This window comes from Nestor notabilis, unplaced genomic scaffold (assembly GCF_000696875.1).
Source record: "Nestor notabilis isolate BGI_N333 unplaced genomic scaffold, ASM69687v1 scaffold19306, whole genome shotgun sequence".
Lineage (NCBI taxonomy): Eukaryota > Metazoa > Chordata > Aves > Psittaciformes > Psittacidae > Nestor > Nestor notabilis.
In genome coordinates this window covers 1-20,010 of record NW_009932719.1, presented here as the reverse complement: position 1 = coordinate 20,010, position 20,010 = coordinate 1, and the positions used below count along the sequence as shown (strand labels likewise).

Sequence of the window (20,010 nt, the reverse complement as noted above, 5' to 3'; positions counted from 1 at the left end):
TTGAAGTTTTCCTGGGGTTTTGTTGGTTTGGTTTTTTGTTTTTGTTTTTTTTACAAAACTTACAGACTTAAGGACTATGGTATGTGGTTAGCCCTGTTATTAGCTCTGTCTTGCTGTGAAATACCTAGCAAATCATTCAGGCTGAATTTGCAGCCATCAAAGATAGCAGAGCCTTCCTACCCACCCTACTTATCTGTTCCCACTGTCTCCCTTACAACGCCTTCACAATTATGAGGCCATGTGATGAGTTAAATCAGCTCACTAAATCAGAAAAGGTAAGAGACCTAGTCAGCCAGACCAGTACTGATCTGACTGATCACACCAGCCCATGTAAGCTCCAACCAGTGCAGTGAAGGGGGTGAGAACATCATCAGGGACAGGAGATGGAGAACCGTTCCCTTCAGTACAGAAACAATTTTTAGATCATTCAAGCTGAATACAAAACCAAACATGCATGACAAGCTTTTTCTTATTGCGAGGTTTATTAAGGGAGACACATTACATTCAGTTCTTTGAATTCCTAAGTTTTTTCCCATTTCTGTTGCAGCCATCAGTATAATATATGCATTAGCCCGGGCTCAGAGTGATAACAAAAGATGTGCTTTACACTTATGTGCCAAGTGGTTGATAATCCTGAAAAGATCCACCGGACACATCATCACATACATAATACATTTAGAGAAAAATCAATCCAATATATCTTGTATGGGGAGCAGAGTGGGTATGGCATTAAATAGGTCAGAAGGCATTAAGAAGATTCAAAGGAGGAAAATAAATGGCTGACATCCACTGTAGTACATTTCTAGTCAGGCTGAGACCTACTTTCCCCAGTGTGTGTTCCCTCAGCAGTTTGAGCCAAGCTGTGGCAGCTATGGTCCTGCGGCCTTTCCCTCTGCACTGTTGTTCATCTCATCTCCAACTGAGCAAGATGGGACACTAAAACGGCAGAGAACCCCTCTCTGCTGGGTTGGCTCCTTGAACCATCTTCTGTCTTGCATCACTGGTGAGTGCGTAAGAGGGCAGCAGCACCAGGGGGATGGGCTTGGGCTATCAGGTGCTGTGTACAGTCTCTCAGGAAGCATGAGAACCAGGCATGTATAGGCAAGGCTCCCCTCATATGCAGCTGCACAACAGAAAATAAACTTTATATGCCACTCCAGTATGTCAGAGCATGAGAACAGCCCTCAGAAGTTATATGAAATATCCCAACATCTCAGCATTTTGCTGCTTTATATTTCACCTGGTATTTCTTTGTAGGGTCCCACCAGTCCCTTCCACTTTATCTGGTTTTCTTTCATTGTGTGTTTGGTTTTTTGATCCTAATGACCCAGACCAGCCTGGAATAAATTTGATGCCCCTTGTGGTGTCCAGTGAGAATTTTTGCCAATGCCTGTTCCTGACTTTTCAACCAAGTGCGCTGCAAGTATGCATTGTAGCCCTCAAAGCATTAAGCAACCTTACTACATGATGAAAATGTAATTATTTTCTCTATCAAGGTACATAATTTAGCAAATTTTGTGCTAATAAGTCAAAGGAGAATGTCAGATACCAGAACGATAAGACCAAAACTGGTTCATAGTTAGAAGAGGAAGAGACCTGTCTCATGAGGGTTTTGGTTAGACTATTTATCTTGAGAGTCATGGGGCAATCTCTCTTAGACTGTTACATCCTGTGAAGAATCTATTGTGTGGGAAGCTGGTGAGCCTATAGTAATCAGAAGACACTATCAACTGTTTGATAAAAGTTTCCACTGATGGCTATGCAAAATGTAGCAATTATAAACACCTAGGCCAGCTGACACTGGCATTTTTCTTTAAAGAAGGCTAAAAATGTATGGGCAATGCAATTTATTTGCTGCATAATTTTCCAGGGCACAGTCTGGAGAGAACTGTTCCTCACCCATTTAGAACTGTTTCATAAACAGTGAACACCATGTTCACTGTTCAAGAATGAAAAAATTCTTGGGTTTCTTTTACTTGAGCCAGTGCCAGGAAGTTTAGTTGATGTTTATAAAGAAGTTAGTGATTTGGAATATGACAAATGATGAAAAGAATATGACATTTGAAAACTTGTCTGTTTCTTCTGATTAAACCATCTAGTCTACCTTATTTCTCATTAGATAATTTGCTCTCCCTATAGAACACTTAGCAGAAATATTAAAAGCAGCACTGCAGAGTTTCAGTGTAATGCTAGAATGATCTTCTAATAAGAATTGAAAGATGTGGCTGTTACCATGAAAGTTCAGACCAGTGTTACGGACATGTAATTCTGTCTTGCTTTTCTTTATGAGTCCAGCTATTTGAATAAATGTATAGTGTAAGCTCAGGAATCCATTCTGCCTTCAGTGAAATTGAGACTTGCTCCATTAATGGACACTTTTCATGTTTGACCCTCACTTTACTGTGCTAAAAGCAAGGAGCAATAAATGAACGTGTGTGATGTTTTTAAAAATATCCCAATATTAAATATGTAGTCACTACAAAAAGACCCAAAGCTGCTCTGTGATGCTGTTTCAGAAAGATCTGGCCAACACTACAGATAGTGAAAGCTTTGATACACTGAATGAATAGTTTGATTAAACTGGCTTGCATCTTGACCTTTTCCTAGTGGCCAAGGAAGATGCCTACACTGAGAGCAGCCTCCAGGTGCCACAGGAATGCTCACTGCAGTTCTACAGGAAACCTGCGTTTCCTGCCTGAAGCTTCTTGCAGCTACACACACCCTTCCTGTGACTTGGGCTCTTCCTTCTTTTATCTTTTCTTCTATTCAACAGTCATCAGATGAGCTAAGAAATAATAATAATTTGTACATCAATACAAAACCACTGTATTTTAAAGTGCAAATAAACTGAAAATAGATTCTTAGAATTTACTTGTTAGTTTAAATATTTCGTCTTGATTTTCCTTTCTGATACACCCCAACTCTAATGACTGAAATCAATGGAACTATTCTATGTGATTTCCTTCAATTTTGGACCAAGGACCTTTTCTTAAACAAAACACTCTGGATTTGTCAAAGGGTGTTAGATTCACATACAGTATTAGCAGGCCTTGACCCTAATTCAAGTAACCACATTGAAGAATTCATAAATTAAAAATTAATCAGTGGTGACATCAGTGAGATTTGTGCTTCAGCAAGGAAATCACATTTTGGATTCTGTGTTTTGAAGAGAACAGAGACACCAATAAGATTTACCACATTATAACAGGTAAATTTAGTAACAGGTAAATTTTTCCTGTGTCCTGTCCGAATGGACAAGAGACAGGAAAGAAATATAGGCTAACAGAAAGAACTGTTCCATAATTTTTAACAGTAAAATCCTGTTGAAGTCTGTTAAAATAAAGCACTTATGGACCTGCGATTATTTTCAAGTCCCACTTTTCTGTTTCCTACCTAACAAAAGATATTGCCAAAAATTCATACCTTGATTCTTTCAAATCCACAAGAAGGAAGGCTTCTCTGGCATCCACAGCCCCACTAAACCTTTCAGGCCACATTTCACTGAGTTCTATCAAAACATATGCTACACATTTTGCTTTGATCCCCAGTGTAAGTAATCATGGTGCAATTAAAGTTAGTAGTTTATAACCAGGTTTAAATCAAACAAGATGAGTATTTGAGCTGCTGAATCTAGAATTTAACAAATCTTCCTTCTTCAACTGCATGGAGAATGTGATTTCTCCAATTTCTGATGAAAGCTTGCGACCTCAGAGTTCAGCCAATTCTACAAATAATTTAACACAGGAACAAAACCCAGCCCATTTCACTGCTCATGTCTGTCTTTCTGGAAATTACTATATTAGGAGGAAGACACTTGTTTTTAAAACAGCGTCATGCTATCTTCCTGGTGACAGGTTAACAAATATGAATCCCAACACTAGCACAAGGTGCTAGTCAAGTATGATGTTCAAAAATCAGACCTTTTATCACGCACAGTTTTGAAACAAGAGATTAGAGGAAGAGAAGCATGTGGATGAAGTGGAAATGCTAGGAAACTGGTGTTGAAGCTAGCCCAACGAACACTCAGCCTAAAAATTTGCAACTGACATTTTGATAACCAACTTGAGACCTGAAATCAAATTTATCTGTGCACAACAGAGCAGATGGGATGCTAGAGAAAGAAGAAAAAGATTGTTCAGCTGTCAAGAACAGCCATTTGCTTGAGAAGCTGAAAGATAGTCCCACAAAAACGAAGACAACGTAGTGAAAACACTCAAGTCCTTTGAGATAGTCCACTGCTGACAATAACTGGCCTGACAGAGTTCCACAACACCCAGCAGCAAGCTTTGGTTCGATAACTTTGTCTGTATAGGTGGCCAATTCACACATTTACATATGCAATCTTCCTCCTATCTTCACCTCTAATTTGCAGCCTTGAGGAAGTAATACCAAAGTTAAAAGCAACAAGTTCAAAATTAATTTTTATAATTTGCATTTTCTCATTATTTCATAGGTTTCTTAGCTTGATTTTGTTTTCCAATTCACCTTTTCTCAAAGCACAACTAACTTTGAAAGCACTGTAGCCCATGTCTAAGATTCACAGTCTTTTAGCATGTTTAGCGAGATGTTCTTGCTCTTGCGCTGGGGCAGCAGGTTGACTGTGTTCAACACTGCAAACTCAGCTTTACCAATGAAGCCCAGATCTTTACTGTAATACATGGTATGCTTCCTAATCTGGTATGTCTGTCAGTTTTCAATAGCACTGAGAAAAACAATAATGTAGTAGAAAGCCATACTATAGTTTGCTTCTAAAAATACTTGAAAAAGCAAGCTTTCAGATTTTTCCATGTCTAAGCTAAGGCTTACTGTCTTCCCTGTGAGCTTATTCAGCTCTGGAGAAAAGACAGCTCTAGTTCTACCAAACATTTTATTTTATGCCTATGCTGTATAGGCTTTTAGAGACAGTACATAGGACTCTCTCCCTATCTGTATGTAAAAGTATCATACAATGGATTCGTATTTGTGCAATAATTCTGAAAGACAAGATGAAAAGTCTTAACAGAGATCACCTGAGCAGCAAAGAGAAAGCTGGTTGGTACTTTTATGGGAATATTTAAAAAGCTTACTTGCTAAGTAAAGCGTGTTACATGAAACAAAACTGCAAAAACCAAAATACTCAGCCCGGTTTACTTACAGGTAGAAAGAATCATGTTTGGTTGTCCACTTATATTCAAATGCAAATTCAAGCTTCTCTTCACCAGCTGTGCCAGTAAAACAGCCCCGAGCTCCTCGCTCTGATACAAAACATGGCAAACCACAAATACTGCTTGACCCCACCTACTTATCTTTTATTTGAAAAAAAAGCTCCAGACTAGAATGTGAGAAAGTGTCTGCTTTCTGGTGTTCAGCACGTTTTACAGAATGAAGTTATTAAGCTGTAAATCAGTAGGGCTAAGTATTACTTAAAAAAAAAGGAAAAAAAAAAATATACAGCAGATGTAAGTCACAGCATTTGGTTCTCCAAATTTCCAAAACTGACTGCAGAAATACTCAAGTGCAATTCCGATGGAATGTACTAAGCTAACTCTAGTTACCTTTAATAATTTGACTGCAAGCAAACTCCACCATACTTCTCTCGACGTACTTGCAAAAGAAAAACAAAAAAACCCAAAAATCATCGTTTTGTGCAATCTATTTCTATTACACATGGCATGACAGCACAACTAACAACAGAAAAAGAAAATATGTAATACACCTACTCAGGAGATGGCTGCAGCAAAACTGAAGTGCAAATACTCCTCATATCCCCTGGTACAAACTTAGATTAATTGAAGCAGGCTTCAGCAAGATTGTGGAGGCATTAGCCTCTTGCAGAGGAAACAGGGCATGTAACTTCTAGAGAGAGTTCGGGCATTTCTGCACTGAACACTTCATCACAGCCAAATTAATTTAAATATATATCCATACTACTGCATATGTATTTAATATAGAGTGTGCATACACACAGATACAAACAGACTATCACAACACCATATTCACATGAACAATGAGTTTGGCTAACAATCCACTAACAGCAAATGATTGGCAGCACACTAGTTGCTTCCAAACATTCATTTTATTTATATACATGTGTAGTATGACATTTTCTGTTAAGAACAGAAAGACTAGATCACTGTATGTACATGGCAGACAGAAAGAAGAGCCCTTCTTAAATACAGTTGAGAGTTTACTTTCTTTCATTTACAACTTCACGTATTTAGTTCGTATGTTAGTGAAGGCAGGACAAACTTATGCTTGAAAATTTCAAGAGAAAAAACACACTTTACATAAATAAAGGCAGGGAATTTATATATTTACAATACATACAGCATATAAATTATTTTATAATTAATGTAAAACAAGGTACTATAGTACACTGACAGCCAGTTGTGCTGAATCTTGGACTTATTTTTCATGAGTAATGTCCAGACTAACCATGGGAGGTCTCTGGTTGACCAAACAGCCTAGAATGGTGTGCGGCACACTACAGCTCCATTCTGGAGCAAAGGTTTTTTGAGTGTTAGACTAAACTGAAGACTATGCTGTTAACAACCTACTGTGCAAATGAAAGAGGCACATTTTGTGACATAAACCACCCATCAACTGAGAAAAATGTTTCTGGAGAATCTCTGGAAACATTCAATGTCAGTAAATAGCCATTTATAGATACCTTCAATTTTCAAGCATGCAAATCACTATTAATACTACTGCCTGTGTAAAGAGAAACTCAGAAACATAGACTGTATGTACACAAACCCAACCCACTAAATACAAATTAGGCTCCTGGACTTTGGGCACATTCTCTCTCTTCCTCCATAAAGAGCTCAACTTCCCAGCTATGCTGGCTTCCCAGGGAAAATTCAGAGACTGCTACTATTGCTGAAGACACTTTGCTTATTTCCCAACATCACATAAAACTGTCATTGTACTGGAGTAGATCAGATGCTGAAGGTTCTCCACACTATTCAGCAGCATTCAGCAGCTCACAGAATCAAGCTTTCAGAAAGAAATGGTGAAGTCACATCTCGGGAAAGTAGCTTCTTTCCTGTACTTGTGCTGCTGCTGTATTTTTTCAGAAAGCATCTTCACCCTCTGCAATGTCAATGATTGCGTGAAGCAACTCTTCAAAAGTTGGGCGTCCCTCTGGTTTCTGACAATAAAAAGCATGCACAGCTGTGATCACAAAGCAATAAAGTTGTGTTCATTTTGCTAAATTACTGGTCTTGATATGATTCTGTGGAGATTAATTTGCTGTTCACTAAATGTGACACAAAAATATTTCCTTGTGTGGATTATAGATGTGTCACTATCTCAGGAAGCGTCACCTTTTTTTTTATGCTTTGAAAAAGCATAAATAAGCATTGCTGGACTGCACTCCACATAATTCACCATTTTGCACAGAGCAATGCTTTTGCATTTTAATTCCCTATCCCCACCTCCCCCAGTGAATTGCTCCAATCTTTCACCATACAAGCTGTTCATGCTCTTAAGGATTTTTGAGTGTAATTCTCTGAAGCCTCTTTTACTTCAACATTATTTTGACTCTGAAATGAAACTGCGTAATGAATTACACAACAGCATCCTTTGTCTACTTCATTTTCCATAGAGTTCCTTATTTGTTATAACATCCTGTTTGTTCTCTTTAGTTAAGCAATACACTGACTTAGTCTCTTCTCTGACCTTGCTGAAACAGTTCATCTTCTGAATACCCAGGTAACTTGCACTTTTCCTCCATTTATCAACCTTTTTACACGTTTGTATCACCTGCTGAATTTTGAAGCCGCAGTATTCACTTCCCTCTGCATTAATAAATTTGTTAAATGAGGACAGATGTACCTACAGTTAATAATATTTCATGACAAAGATTGACATTATGTTGCCATTACTTGTATCCTGTTTGTGATTCGCAAAGATTCTTTCTCTCCCGTGTGATGACTGCTTTAGGTTCAGATTTAGACTGCCAATGACACTAGGCTGTGTGGTTCGGTTGATACGCTGGAGGGAAGGGATGCCATCCAGAGGGACCTGGACATGCTTGTGAGGTGGGCTGATGCCAACCTCATGAAGTTTAACCAAGACAAGTGCAAGGTCCTACACCTGGGTCAACACAACCCCAGGCGCAGCTACAGGTTGAGCAGAGAAAAGATTCAGAGCAGCCCTGCGGAGAAGGACTTGGGGGGGGTGATTGATCAGAAACTCGACATGGGCCGGCAGTGTGCGCGTGCACCCCAAAACCCAACCATATCCTGGGCTGCATCAAAAGAAGCATGACCAGCAGGTCAAAGGAGGTGATCCTGCCCCTCTACTCTGCTCTTGTGAGACCTCACTTGGAGTATTGTGTCCAGTTCTGGTGTCCTCAACATAAAAAGGACATGGAACTGTTGGAGCAAGTCCAGAGGAGGGCCATGAGGATGATAAGAGGGCTGGAGCACCTCCTGTATGAAGACAGGCGGAGAAAGTTGGGGCTGTTCAGCCTGGAGAAGGCTGTGTGGAGACCTCAGAGCAGCCTCCCGGTATCTGAAGGGGGCCTACAGAGATGCTGGGGAGGGACTCTTCGTTAGGGACTGTAGTGGTGGGACAAGGGGTAATGGGTTTAAACTTAAACAGGGGAAGTTCAGGTTAGATATAAGGAAGAAGTTCTTTACAGTGAGGGTGGTGAGGCACTGGAATGGGTTGCCCAAGGAAGTTGTGAATGCTCCAACCCTGGCGGTGTTCAAGGCCAGGCTGGACAGAGCCTTGGGCAACATGGTCTAGTGTGAGGCACCCCTGACCATGGCAGGAGGGTTGGAACTAGATAAGCTTTAAGGTCCTTTCTAACCCAAAGCATTCTATGATTTTATTGTTAATAACCCCTGATGAAATTAGTATTTTTTAATCAAGTCATTGATGTTCATATAAGTCCTATAAATACATATTAATATTCAAAAAGCATTAACAAATAACTTATCATTATCTTTCAGATAATTTATTATTCCACTTTAATGGCCATTTCAAGCTGGTTACCAAGTACAAAAAGAAATAAAAAATTAATCTAATGATGTAGTTTCCTGTCTCCTGTGAATACCTTTTTTGAACTACAGATATTGTCATTCCATTGCCCTCCAGGGCACTGCTGTGTTTAACGTATTTTTTGCTGCATAAGCTAACTGGTTTGTAAGTTTGAGATCTCCACCAGCTGCTTTGATGACTAAATTGCTCTCTGTTTCAGCACCTTTGAGGAGAAGACAAATGTCAGACACTATGTCATCTTTATTACGGGAAAAGAACAGTTTTTCCCCAGCGCCCCTCCGTCAAAGATTAACTAGAAATAAATCATGTAGCTCTTTCTATTCTTGGTTTCCTCAACTGCTCTCTCAAAAGCAGAGGCATCTCATTAAATGCACCTATCCTTAGAGACCTTTTGCTTTAATACTACAAAAATTATTTTATACTAATTTAGTTGATCAAGTATTAGATTTTGTTTTGCTGCCCCTCTGACCTATGAAAACTGTACAGTGAGTATCATTCTGGGTTAGGAGGATTAATAGTACAGTATATATTTATCTTTCTTTATAAATTTTGGGATTTGTATTTAAAGTCAACTACAAGTCAGTCTTTATTTCCTATATAATTTATGATCAAGTAATGAAGTATTCCTTTCAAAATATTTTCAGTCATTCTGGCATGTATCTGTAATGATTAATAAACTAAAGCAATATAAAAATCAGATTCACCAACTCTGGGCTGTTCTGACTGAATTTTTTTGCTAGCAGCATTCATATGCAGCTATAATCATAACTAGCATAGATTTAGCAATTATTTCATTTTGTTACTAGATGCCTTTGCACACTTAATCTGACAGTCCATTTATTTCATATAAATGCCCTTGTTTTTCTTATCACAGCTCTAGTTTGGTTGCTAACCAGGAGGAGATCCTTATCTTGTCAATATACACATTAATAGCCAAGAAAGCATGGATACCATCAGAACGCTGCAATAGAGATTAATTTTTCTTGTTAGATTGATCCTTTTTCAACTCAAAGACAAATAAGAAGTATGTACCTCCTGCCAGCACATCATCATCATTTCATACACCTGCTTACAGGCTAGTTTAGGCCGATACAAGCGATGTCCTTGGCTAATCATTGTTACTACTTCATAGTTGGAGCTTTTTTCAAAGGGCATTTTTCCTTCCGTAAATACTTCCCACATTAAAACACCTGAAAAAAGGAAAATAAAAAGTAAGGCAATAAGTAAATAACTTCTTAAAATATATACGTTTATTTTGAGCTCAGGGCTCAGGATTTCTAACAGATAAATAGTTTGAAATCCATATTCTAGGAAGTGTTCACATGTATCATCGCTGAAAAAAAAAAAATCTTATTCTAGTAGCATGGAGTTTAATAACTAACAGTTCTAAAGGTCTCTGCAGAAATTTATGCAAGCATAAAACCATGGCAAATGGTTGCTCTGAGCTTCTTCTCAGCTGCCTGAACCCTTCCCAATAGCTGGAGCTTCACTGCTACTGATAAAATGTAAAAATAGTGCTTTCTTTCAATGATGAATGTCTTACCGAATGACCACACGTCTGATTTGCTGCTGAATCGGCTGTAATTAAAGACTTCTGGGGGGCACCATTTCACAGGAAATTTAGCCCCTGAGGAACTTGTGTATTGATCATCAAGGACATACCTGGGGAAATAAATAAATAAATAAATAAATATCCTTTAGTCGGCCTCCAGGCCTGCAAACTGTTATTTAGATTTGGATATTAGAAGCTCCTATTGCCACCTACTGGCCATGACTGTTTCCATCCCACAACAAAAATAGCTTCTCCGATGCAGTACTAAGGTTTCAGTCAAAACCCAGTTCATTTTGATTATGACCATTTTGATTATTTGCTATACAAAACAGGCCAGTTGCAAGTTGAATGTCTGTATTGCAAAAGAAAATTATGCAAAAGCATTAATTTCTTGCTCTGCTTCTCACTGGCCAGTCTGAATTCAGACGTCAGGGGACATGCAAACTCAGCAGCACAGAAAGGTGGCAAACGCCCAGAAGAGCACGCTCAAACCATGGTGCCCAACACCTTCTTTGTAAGCTCTGCTCCCCACTCCCTGCTTCATACACACATCACCCACCCAATGCAGAACCCTGTGGTGCTACCAAGGGCAGGAAATTAACCCCTCACCCGGTCCCAGTACCTCCCAGCACTTTGGCTAGCAAGATGCAACTCTGAACCACCTACCCCAAGAGGATAGCAAACTCAAACAGCCTCTTTCTATCATTTATTTACCAAAATACAGACTAACAACTATTATCACTGCAGCATGAGCTCTGCTGTCCAAGAAACAAGCTCTAATATGCTTTCTGCATCACTACAAGATATTTGTAAGGTTTTCAGAGATGCTAATAGAAAGTTGCTAATGGAAGACCAATCAGACAATGGAGTGAGTTCAAGGCCAGGCCTCTGCATGGTGAGCACTAGACACACTTACTTCTCTAGAGAACAAACTGACATAGTCTTGATTTTCAAAAATTAAAATTAGTAAGGAAATTGACACGTGACAACAGAACGGGCTATAAAGGCACCTGGAAAATGTGACTGAAGGATGTTCCTTAGAGAGGTCAAAAAAGGTAACTTTTGCACATAATTTTGCTGGGCATGTGTTGCCTTATGGCTAAGTAAGTACATTTCCCAAATCCCCACAAGTGTGTTTGCACATCCAGCCATACCTCGTCATGCCAAAATCCGATACTTTGACCACTCCAGAGTCACTCACCAAGCAGTTCCTGGCAGCCTGCAAGTGGAATGGTTAGAGCTGGATGAAAAACTTGCAGTCTCTTGCAGACAAATTACAACAGTCTAATAAGGACTTTGTCCTCATTGCTTAGCAAGTTCATATTTTACCAAGCTCAGTGCTGTATTCTCATTATAAAAGGTGATAGTACTGTTTTGACAACTAAACCATTTTGTAAAAGTACCATCAGAAAAAGTTATCATCAAGGGATTCATGAGTAGTGAAAATGGCACCTATCTATAACAGAGATATGCTATTATATCAGTGCAAATAGCCATTAACTGTTTAGAAAAATTTCAGAAAGATTTCATTCCATTTTCTTCGGAGAGAGAAACCTCTTATCATTGCCTGTACAAAGCAGTTTTAGAGACTTGATTAGACTCTGAAGAGCCAACTTCAACTACATCTAGTTTTCTGCAAGAACAAAAGCAGTTATTCACAAACAGGCTGCTTCAAAAAAGGAATGGAAAGGTCAAAAATAAAAATTTCAAAGGATTGTACTGCCTAATGGGATGTTACCAGGTCTCTGTGGATAAAGCTGTTTCTCTCCAGGTACTCCATTCCCTCACATACATCTTGGCACATAGTGAGCAGGACATCTTTACTCAAAACTCCCCGTTTTTTCCTCAGGTAATTGAGAAGGCAGCCATGCTCCATGAACTCTGTCACGATGTAAATAGGTCTCTGTTGCGTGCACACACCATACAGCTGTACTAATTTAGGATGTGTTAGCTTCCTGAAAAGATTGAGATCATGTTGACATTATTTCCTCCACCCAGTTCTCCACCCCACAAAACTGCAAGAATACCACCTGCCCAAAGTGTTTTATTTATAAGCAGTATATGGTATCAGAGGCCTAGAACTGGAAATAGAAGTGCCAAACACACAACTCACATCATTACTTTAGCTTCTTCAATGAAATCCTCTTCATACATCGCACCTTCCCGAATTGCCTTGATGGCCACTTTATACTGTGCCCTCCACTTCCCCAGGCGCACTACACCAAACAGACCGCTCCCCAGTTCTCTCATGAACGTCAGTTCTGAGGGATTAATTTCCCATTTTTCTAAAAACAAAACAAATGAGAGCCCATGACTCCTGTATTAAGGAACCTACTGAACTGGTAGATGATAAGAAAGAGGAAAGGGAAAATGGATTACTAGCAAACCAGGGAATTTAGGGAGAAAATGTCTTAGAATTAACTTGCAAACTAAACACTTCTATACCTCAAAAATCAAACAAACTTTTAGGCAGACATGACCTTTAAGCAGCTTCTGACCAACACAGAAGGCAAACCTCAAGTTTTCCTGAGGCCAGTAATTACATACTGGTATTATCAGACTTCACTTCAACAAGCTGTCATCATAGAAAGTTGTGTCAATGCATAGAAGCTGCTCACATCTCCTGATGGGCCATGCCTAAAACAGGTTATTCCAAATTTATATATAGAAAAAAGTAACCCCTCCACAAAGATCAAAGGGCCAAGGCTGAATCATAAGTCTGAAGGCTTATGAAGGAGCCAAAGGCAGAGCTCAAGGTGCCCATAAAAAGCACGATGGAAGATGCCAAATTCCTGTGAAGCACCAGTGGCATGTTCTGCCTCTCCTCACTTGCGCCCTTGGCACCACATGCCTACCACCAGCCATGATGCCTTGGCATGCCAATCCTCTTTGCAAGGGTCTCAAAGCCAATCACAGTACAAAAGTAAGTCTTCAAAAATTTTTAGAAAGTATTGTAGCATCTTAACATACAGAAAATCATTAGAAAATATACATGTAGATGAATATAACATGCCATTACCATAGCTGAATCCTGCCGTTGTTGGTGCTGTTGTCTTCTTTGGGGTCACTGGGTAACGCAGCCTGGTAACAAGACCTGACATTCAATGACAATTCAAGAATTAACTTCCGAAATAGTGCCAGGCAGCAAATCAGCCACTTGCACACTGCAGAGTTCAACACTGATTAACAATAAGCTTATTATATATAGCTTTGGCCATATTTTCTGCTATTATGTTTACTATTCTAAGTTGCTACAAGAGGGTTTTTTTCCAGAATATCAATAGGAAATGCTGGGTGATCTGAATTTGATACAAACATCTGGAAACCACAGCTCATACAGGCAATTTGCGTACGGACTGGACTTAGAAAAAAATATACTCTGTTAGTATCTATGCCTTGAACCTGATTCCTAAATTCTCCGATCCCATTATACAGCAGATGGACATCAACTTCAGCCATCGCCCATAGATCCACAGTCTAACCTTTACAAAGACTCATCTCTAGTCATTTCATGAACACTACATTACTGTTCTCCTCATCTCTTTGCTCAGTGGGAAGGTTAGATCATTCTAAGCAGTGGTGATCAGCAGTATGTATCAGTGGAGCATATTCTGGGGAAGTACCATCCCTCTCCATCCGCTGTGGGTTACTGGCAGCTGATAAGAAATGCTACATGGAGCTAAATGAATGATTTTTCCCTGACTTGATACAGTTATTCTTCTGTTACTCTGGGGACAGTAACATACTTATACATTTATTTATATATACACGCACACACAAAACCTCTCAAATTACTGCCTATATCAAAAGAAAAGTGAAAATGCACTTATTCCTGACAAAGAAGCATCTTTAAAAACCAGTTTAGGAGTTTTATTCAATTAAAAACCTAAACATCCCACACTCCTTTTCAAATCAACTCTAAGCAACAGAAAAAATTCCAAGTCATCTACCTGCTGCGTTATGTTTATGATAATCAATTATTTCTGGAATGGAGTTAAAGAGATGTTTTTCTGCGAGGTAGTACTGCTTTGGTGACGTCACTGTTTCTTTTATGTGGTAGTGTCTTATTCCAGATGAACCTTCTCTGGAAAAACAGTAACAACAATAACAACAACACCGTGCTATCTGTTGAGAATTATTTAAGAGAAGCGCATTGACTAGGAACAGGAAACCACAAGGGCTGGCGTGGGTGCCCAGTGCCACATGCTTCAGGAACAGCTGAATATCAAAGATCCCAAGCGCTGGTGACTCACCTTCATCCCAGTGCTGAGATGAAGTTGAACATTAACCCGCAAAAGGTTCATTTTCAGCCCAGCAAGCTCCCTGATTGAGCTCACCACATGCCAATGCAAACATGTGGGCTGGCAGGAAGGAAGTGACTGAACAGGGTGGGAGAGCAAGACCTTCTTTGGGTGGAGGTTCACGTCGACATTGGATCAAACCCAACGTGGTCTAACCATGGAATCAAGAAGCTCATTTTAGTTATCCATCATTTCTATCACAGCAGCCCTTGTTTCTTTATTGAGCTCTCTCCAGGGCTTTACCCAGCCCATGGATTTGGATACAGATGCAAATGGATTCAGACAAGATAAGGTGCACAGAGCAGCCACAGAAACTCACCCTCCGAATTTTGTATAAAGGGAAACTGTGTACAGGCCAGGCTGACTTGAGTCTCTCACCACAAAACCACCTTCTTTATCCTAAAATGCAAGCATAGACAGTTTTGTACAAGCAGTTTTAAGCTGTGTGTCTCTTCAACTCATACTGTGATTTGTGCATGCCAAAATAAGCCTCTGCTTTAATAAGAGAAGTCACCTTATGTGAATTTCATGGTTAATATTGCAAGGCTGCTGAGCTCACCTCGTTTCTGAGGAGCTGCTCTGCTTTGCTTCTGTTCAGGTTTCTGCTGTACCACCTGAAACACAACATCAGTAACCAAAACTTCTTAAGGTGCATTATTTACCTAAAATGCTTGAAGCAAAGTGTTACAAAGCAACAGATTCAATAGTTTTATGGTAAGCGAAGGTCTAGAACTGAATTTTGTTCCTTTGTTAATGTGCAAAAGGATCAGTCTCTCTTATATTGTGCAGTTATCCCATAAAAATGCCCTGAAACAAATCCAGCGGGAGCCCACAGAAGGCAGTAAAGCTCAGGTACTTGGCAAAAACTTCTCAAACCCACGCAGGCTGGTGGCAGTAGTTGCTCCAAACAGCAGCCCAAGGGCACGCTAGCAGCCCCAGGGAAGCAGCTGCCTGCACACCAGTTGAGCTACTTGCAGAGCTGCCTGCTAGACTCCTACTTCATTCAATAACTTCATGGTTCTGGTTCTCCAGGGACAACCCACCTAAGAGGAGATCGAAAGCGAGTTAAATGTCACAGCCGGACAACCCTGAGCTCTGTGCTGCATGGGCAGGTTAAGGCAGCCACAGAAGCACTGACATTTCAGCCAGCTGCAGCAAATAATATAAAAAGGAAAAACAAACACTACTTGCAAATGGTGTGATGCAATGGTTTTAGGCTATGCTGTCATGGTGGTAACCAAGCAGGGAAGTGGCACAGCAGCCTCTAATCAAGTTCTGCTCTTCCAGAGCTAGTGGTTTCTTGCTGTTGGTAGATAACCTGCAGTAATGCCCCCTGGACTGTGCAGTGACTCAGAACTACAGTCTCAAGGTGGTAAGCACAAAGTGGCTGGACCAGATAAGGCAACCCAGTTCCTTCCTTCCTTCCCTTTCTGCCAGCCCCGCAGCCCAGCCCAGAACATGGCAGGGCTCTTAGCCAGAGACTGTAAGATGAGAAAGCAACAAGGAACAAGGAATTCCCTCTAGTAAAGCTGAGGGCAAAACCCCAGATGAAATTCTACCTTCTATCAAAACACAGCAGTAGAAGCCATACATGGATGAGAGTAGAGTTCTGGGGCTACTAACGTGGGTTTGTAAACTTGTTTTAATTATTATTTCCTTACAGCTCCATTTTCATTTTATCTAAGTCATGAAATACGTTCTAAGCTCTCAGGCACAACAATCTATGCTATACTGAAATTTGAATATCAAGAACAACAGACTTGGAGACTACAGTGTTAAATTAATAACTACTCCATAATTAAACAACAACCGAAAAAAGCATTTTTTTAGAAAAAGCTATTTTTTATAATTGATAAGTTACATGCATACATACACTGAGACTTAAAATGCACCAAGTGATACCTTTCCTTAAAACCAAACTGCCTTCCACAGTCCGATATGTTATGTTTTCTTTGAACGATTTCCAGTGTTTTCCACTCTACTATCTTACTGCCACACACTTTGGCTTAACATTTCACATTAAAGTAAAAAAAAAAAAAAAACAACATTCAGCACACTTAATGGTTAAATTTCCTTTGACGTTTCCCTTTGTCTAGCAGAGAATTAGGAGAGGTTTTTTCACTTCAATAGTGATAGCCCAAAAACTACATGCCTGATGGCCATCTCACTTGTCTCTACATTATAATTCACAGCAAAATCAGTGAGAAGAATCAGAACAAATACATGCCCATTTCAAATAGTTTTGTATCTGAGAAAATTGCTGTTGTATGTAAATAATTGCCTTCAAAACTTAAAAAATACATTGTCGTTCTTAACACACAAATTCTGTTTTATGATCTTCCAGATCTTAATTCAAATATTCACTTACTCATATTGATCAAGATTGTTGGACTTCTTTCCTGTTACGTAGTTGCTTGGAATATACCCCTGTTTTCTAAAAATAAATAAATAAATACATAAAATCTGAGTGAAAACATATTGCATTACATGCAGAGGTCTCTTGCTGTAATTCATTACTGATCCACCCACTCTACTACTGATTATACAGAAACTAATTCTCTGCATTAGCATTTCCACATTAACTTTCAGGGTTCCTAGAGGCAAAAGAAGTGTCCAAGAAAACCAAGCAAAAGAGGTAAAAGAGAATAACTCTCTGCTGCTCTGTCACTTCTGTGCCTGAAAGTCCCAATCAGTCACTGGGAATATGTTTGGAGCCTGCCACAGCCTAGTAACTTGCAATTACCCCTAACATCTTGCAACAGGGACCTGATAAATATTGAAGTTTCCACCTTTAAAATCACAGGAAAAAAATTTAATCTAGGGAATGTAAAGTTGTAGTAATTAAGGCATCTCACTATAACTCTCTATCAACTCATGTAAAGATTCCCCTAATGATCCAGCTATTAAATAAGATGATGATTACACAAGTCTGGAAGTTGAAGCCTGCTGAGCTGAGTGTTAACCATATTGCTCCCTAATGAGCCGTTCCCCTGGGAAGTGGGAGTACTGTACTAGTCTAGCGAGGTTTTGCAGGCTGGCTAATGCTTTACTTGGGAAACCATAAAGCCTGACAGGAAATACAATGGGAGAAGCTTTCAGGTCTGTAACAGTCTTTGCACACAGGCCCCACAATCTATCAAGAACCACACTATTTTAAATTGGTTTCTATGTGGGAATTAAAATATGAATGAAATTTCAGGGCTGGGGTCTCAAATGTGGTCTAATACTGTTCTATATTGACTATGTGTCAACAAAAACTACAACGTGGGAACAGCCTTATAAACTTCATAATGAAAAATAAGGAACTCTTGTTTACCCATATTTGTCTCTCGCCTTCCACCAGTGAAGGTCATTCTTCTCTATCACTGTGTATTCTTCACCTTTCTCTAATCTTAAATCATGATGTTCTGTAGGCTCAAAGTCATACATTGCTACCACTACCTCCTCCTCTTCATTCCCATTTTCTTCTGGAGGAACAGGTGGTGGAGGCCTTCGCTGAAAATGACCCAACACTGTTATCATCCCACTTGGCTCCATTATTCCACCCTGCCACCCTCACCATCACACCAGTGCAAACCAGCAGACAATCATCTGGGTGCCATCCATGGGGCTGACTTGTGCTGAAGCCCCACAGCTGCCAGTAAAGGGCAACACCAGCTGGCATCTGCTTTTTTGACCGCCTCTCCTACCAGCCGTACAGATACAGGTAATAGGTGCAGCTAAACTTCTGTGGGAATTTTTCCAGCCTGAGATGGAACATGATGCCCCTTGACATATACAGAAATAGACCTTTGCTCCAGGATACGGGAAGAATCTCGGGAAATTTAAACACCATCTCAAAAAGCAGCAATTATCTATTCAACATTTTGAAGATTCTACCTACCACGCTTTTTTCTGACACTGGAGAGGGCAATCTCATTACACCTAGAAACAAAGCACAGGAAAGGATTTGTGCTATCCATTTAGCCATAAATTAGAAAAGTAAATAAAAGGTGTAAATGTCAGATAAAGTTTTAATAACTTATCTAGCCTTCAGGATAGCTTAGTAAGTCAGAAAGCAAAGAAACTTCCAATTAAGCATTGGGAAAACATTGATTAAAGATTCTTGAGAAAACATCTTAAATCAGCCAGCAGGCTACATTTACCATATATTTTGCAATGTCTGTGCCACACCAGAATGTTCTACACAGAGATCCCTGAACCAACCCTCAGATGCAGAAATACATGAGAAAAAAAAAAAGGAGTAGAGATAAAAAGAGATATATAAAGAGGAAGCGGTGTTCTTGTCACCATGATAATCTAAAGGTCTGTATATCTGCTCTTCTAAAAATAATACTCTCCTGATCCTTGCTTCGCTAAATAAGGCATAAAAGTTGTATCTATATTTTTATTACTTCTCTCAGATCCAGAAGTATATTTTTCTCTTGCGCTGCTTTTTTTCTCCACATTTAAGAGGTTGAGCTATATGTCATATTCTATGTCTTGCTGAATAAGGCCAGCCATGAGCTACTGTTTATTCTTCAAGTCCTTTAATGCAACTAAATCCACAGGTCCCCATCATTACCATTTAAGCTGCTGACACAGGGCATCATCTGGACACAGGAAATCATCTGGGCATCGCTGATTTCACTGGGAGGTAAGCAATAGCTCAATTTCTTTTCCTATTACGGAATTTTCCTTAAATTATGACTGAATAATTACTTTATCCTTATGTAGGACAATACCGTAAGTGAGGGTCACGCTGCCTGCTACAGCATCCATGGCTGAACAAGCCAAACTTGTGATCTGTATGCTGAAAGATGCAGGAACCATGACTTCCATAGGCACATCAAGGTTCAGCATATGGACATTTACAAGCCTCTAAGAAAATTCAGACTTCGGTCTGTAAATACATTAAGCCTTCTTGTATCATTTTTACACTGGTGTAGTAACGCAATCGTTACTCTTTTACATGAGTATGTGTAAGTTACTTATTACAACTGAGGAGCTGGCAAGGACTTCTAGCTCAATCTTTTTCACCATCAGGTTTTATCCTCAGTCCGAGGTAAACACTTTGTCAAATAAGTTTCACATTAGAAAAACAAACCAAGTGAAATTCAACCACTTCAATTAATCCTTTCAGTTTTCTATAAACACTTTTGCAAGGATAGTTTACTGGATTTTTTATAT

The 20,010-nt window shown here is 39.5% G+C and overlaps 1 protein-coding gene across 1 annotated transcript; it reads right to left on the bottom strand.

Annotated features, from left to right (window-relative positions):
• Positions 1–6,929: 6,929 nt before the first annotated feature.
• On the bottom strand, positions 6,930–18,765 carry TEC (tec protein tyrosine kinase; the record flags this gene model as incomplete). The annotated part of the gene is made up of 13 exons (XM_010016544.1): positions 6,930–7,129; positions 10,021–10,178; positions 10,532–10,650; positions 11,695–11,759; positions 12,279–12,495; positions 12,654–12,825; positions 13,560–13,634; positions 14,491–14,624; positions 15,161–15,240; positions 15,401–15,455; positions 17,210–17,275; positions 18,158–18,336; positions 18,725–18,765. Coding segments are annotated over 13 exons (1,439 nt in total), but the record flags the coding sequence as incomplete, so codon positions are not given.
• Between the last annotated feature and the right edge of the window lie 1,245 nt (positions 18,766–20,010).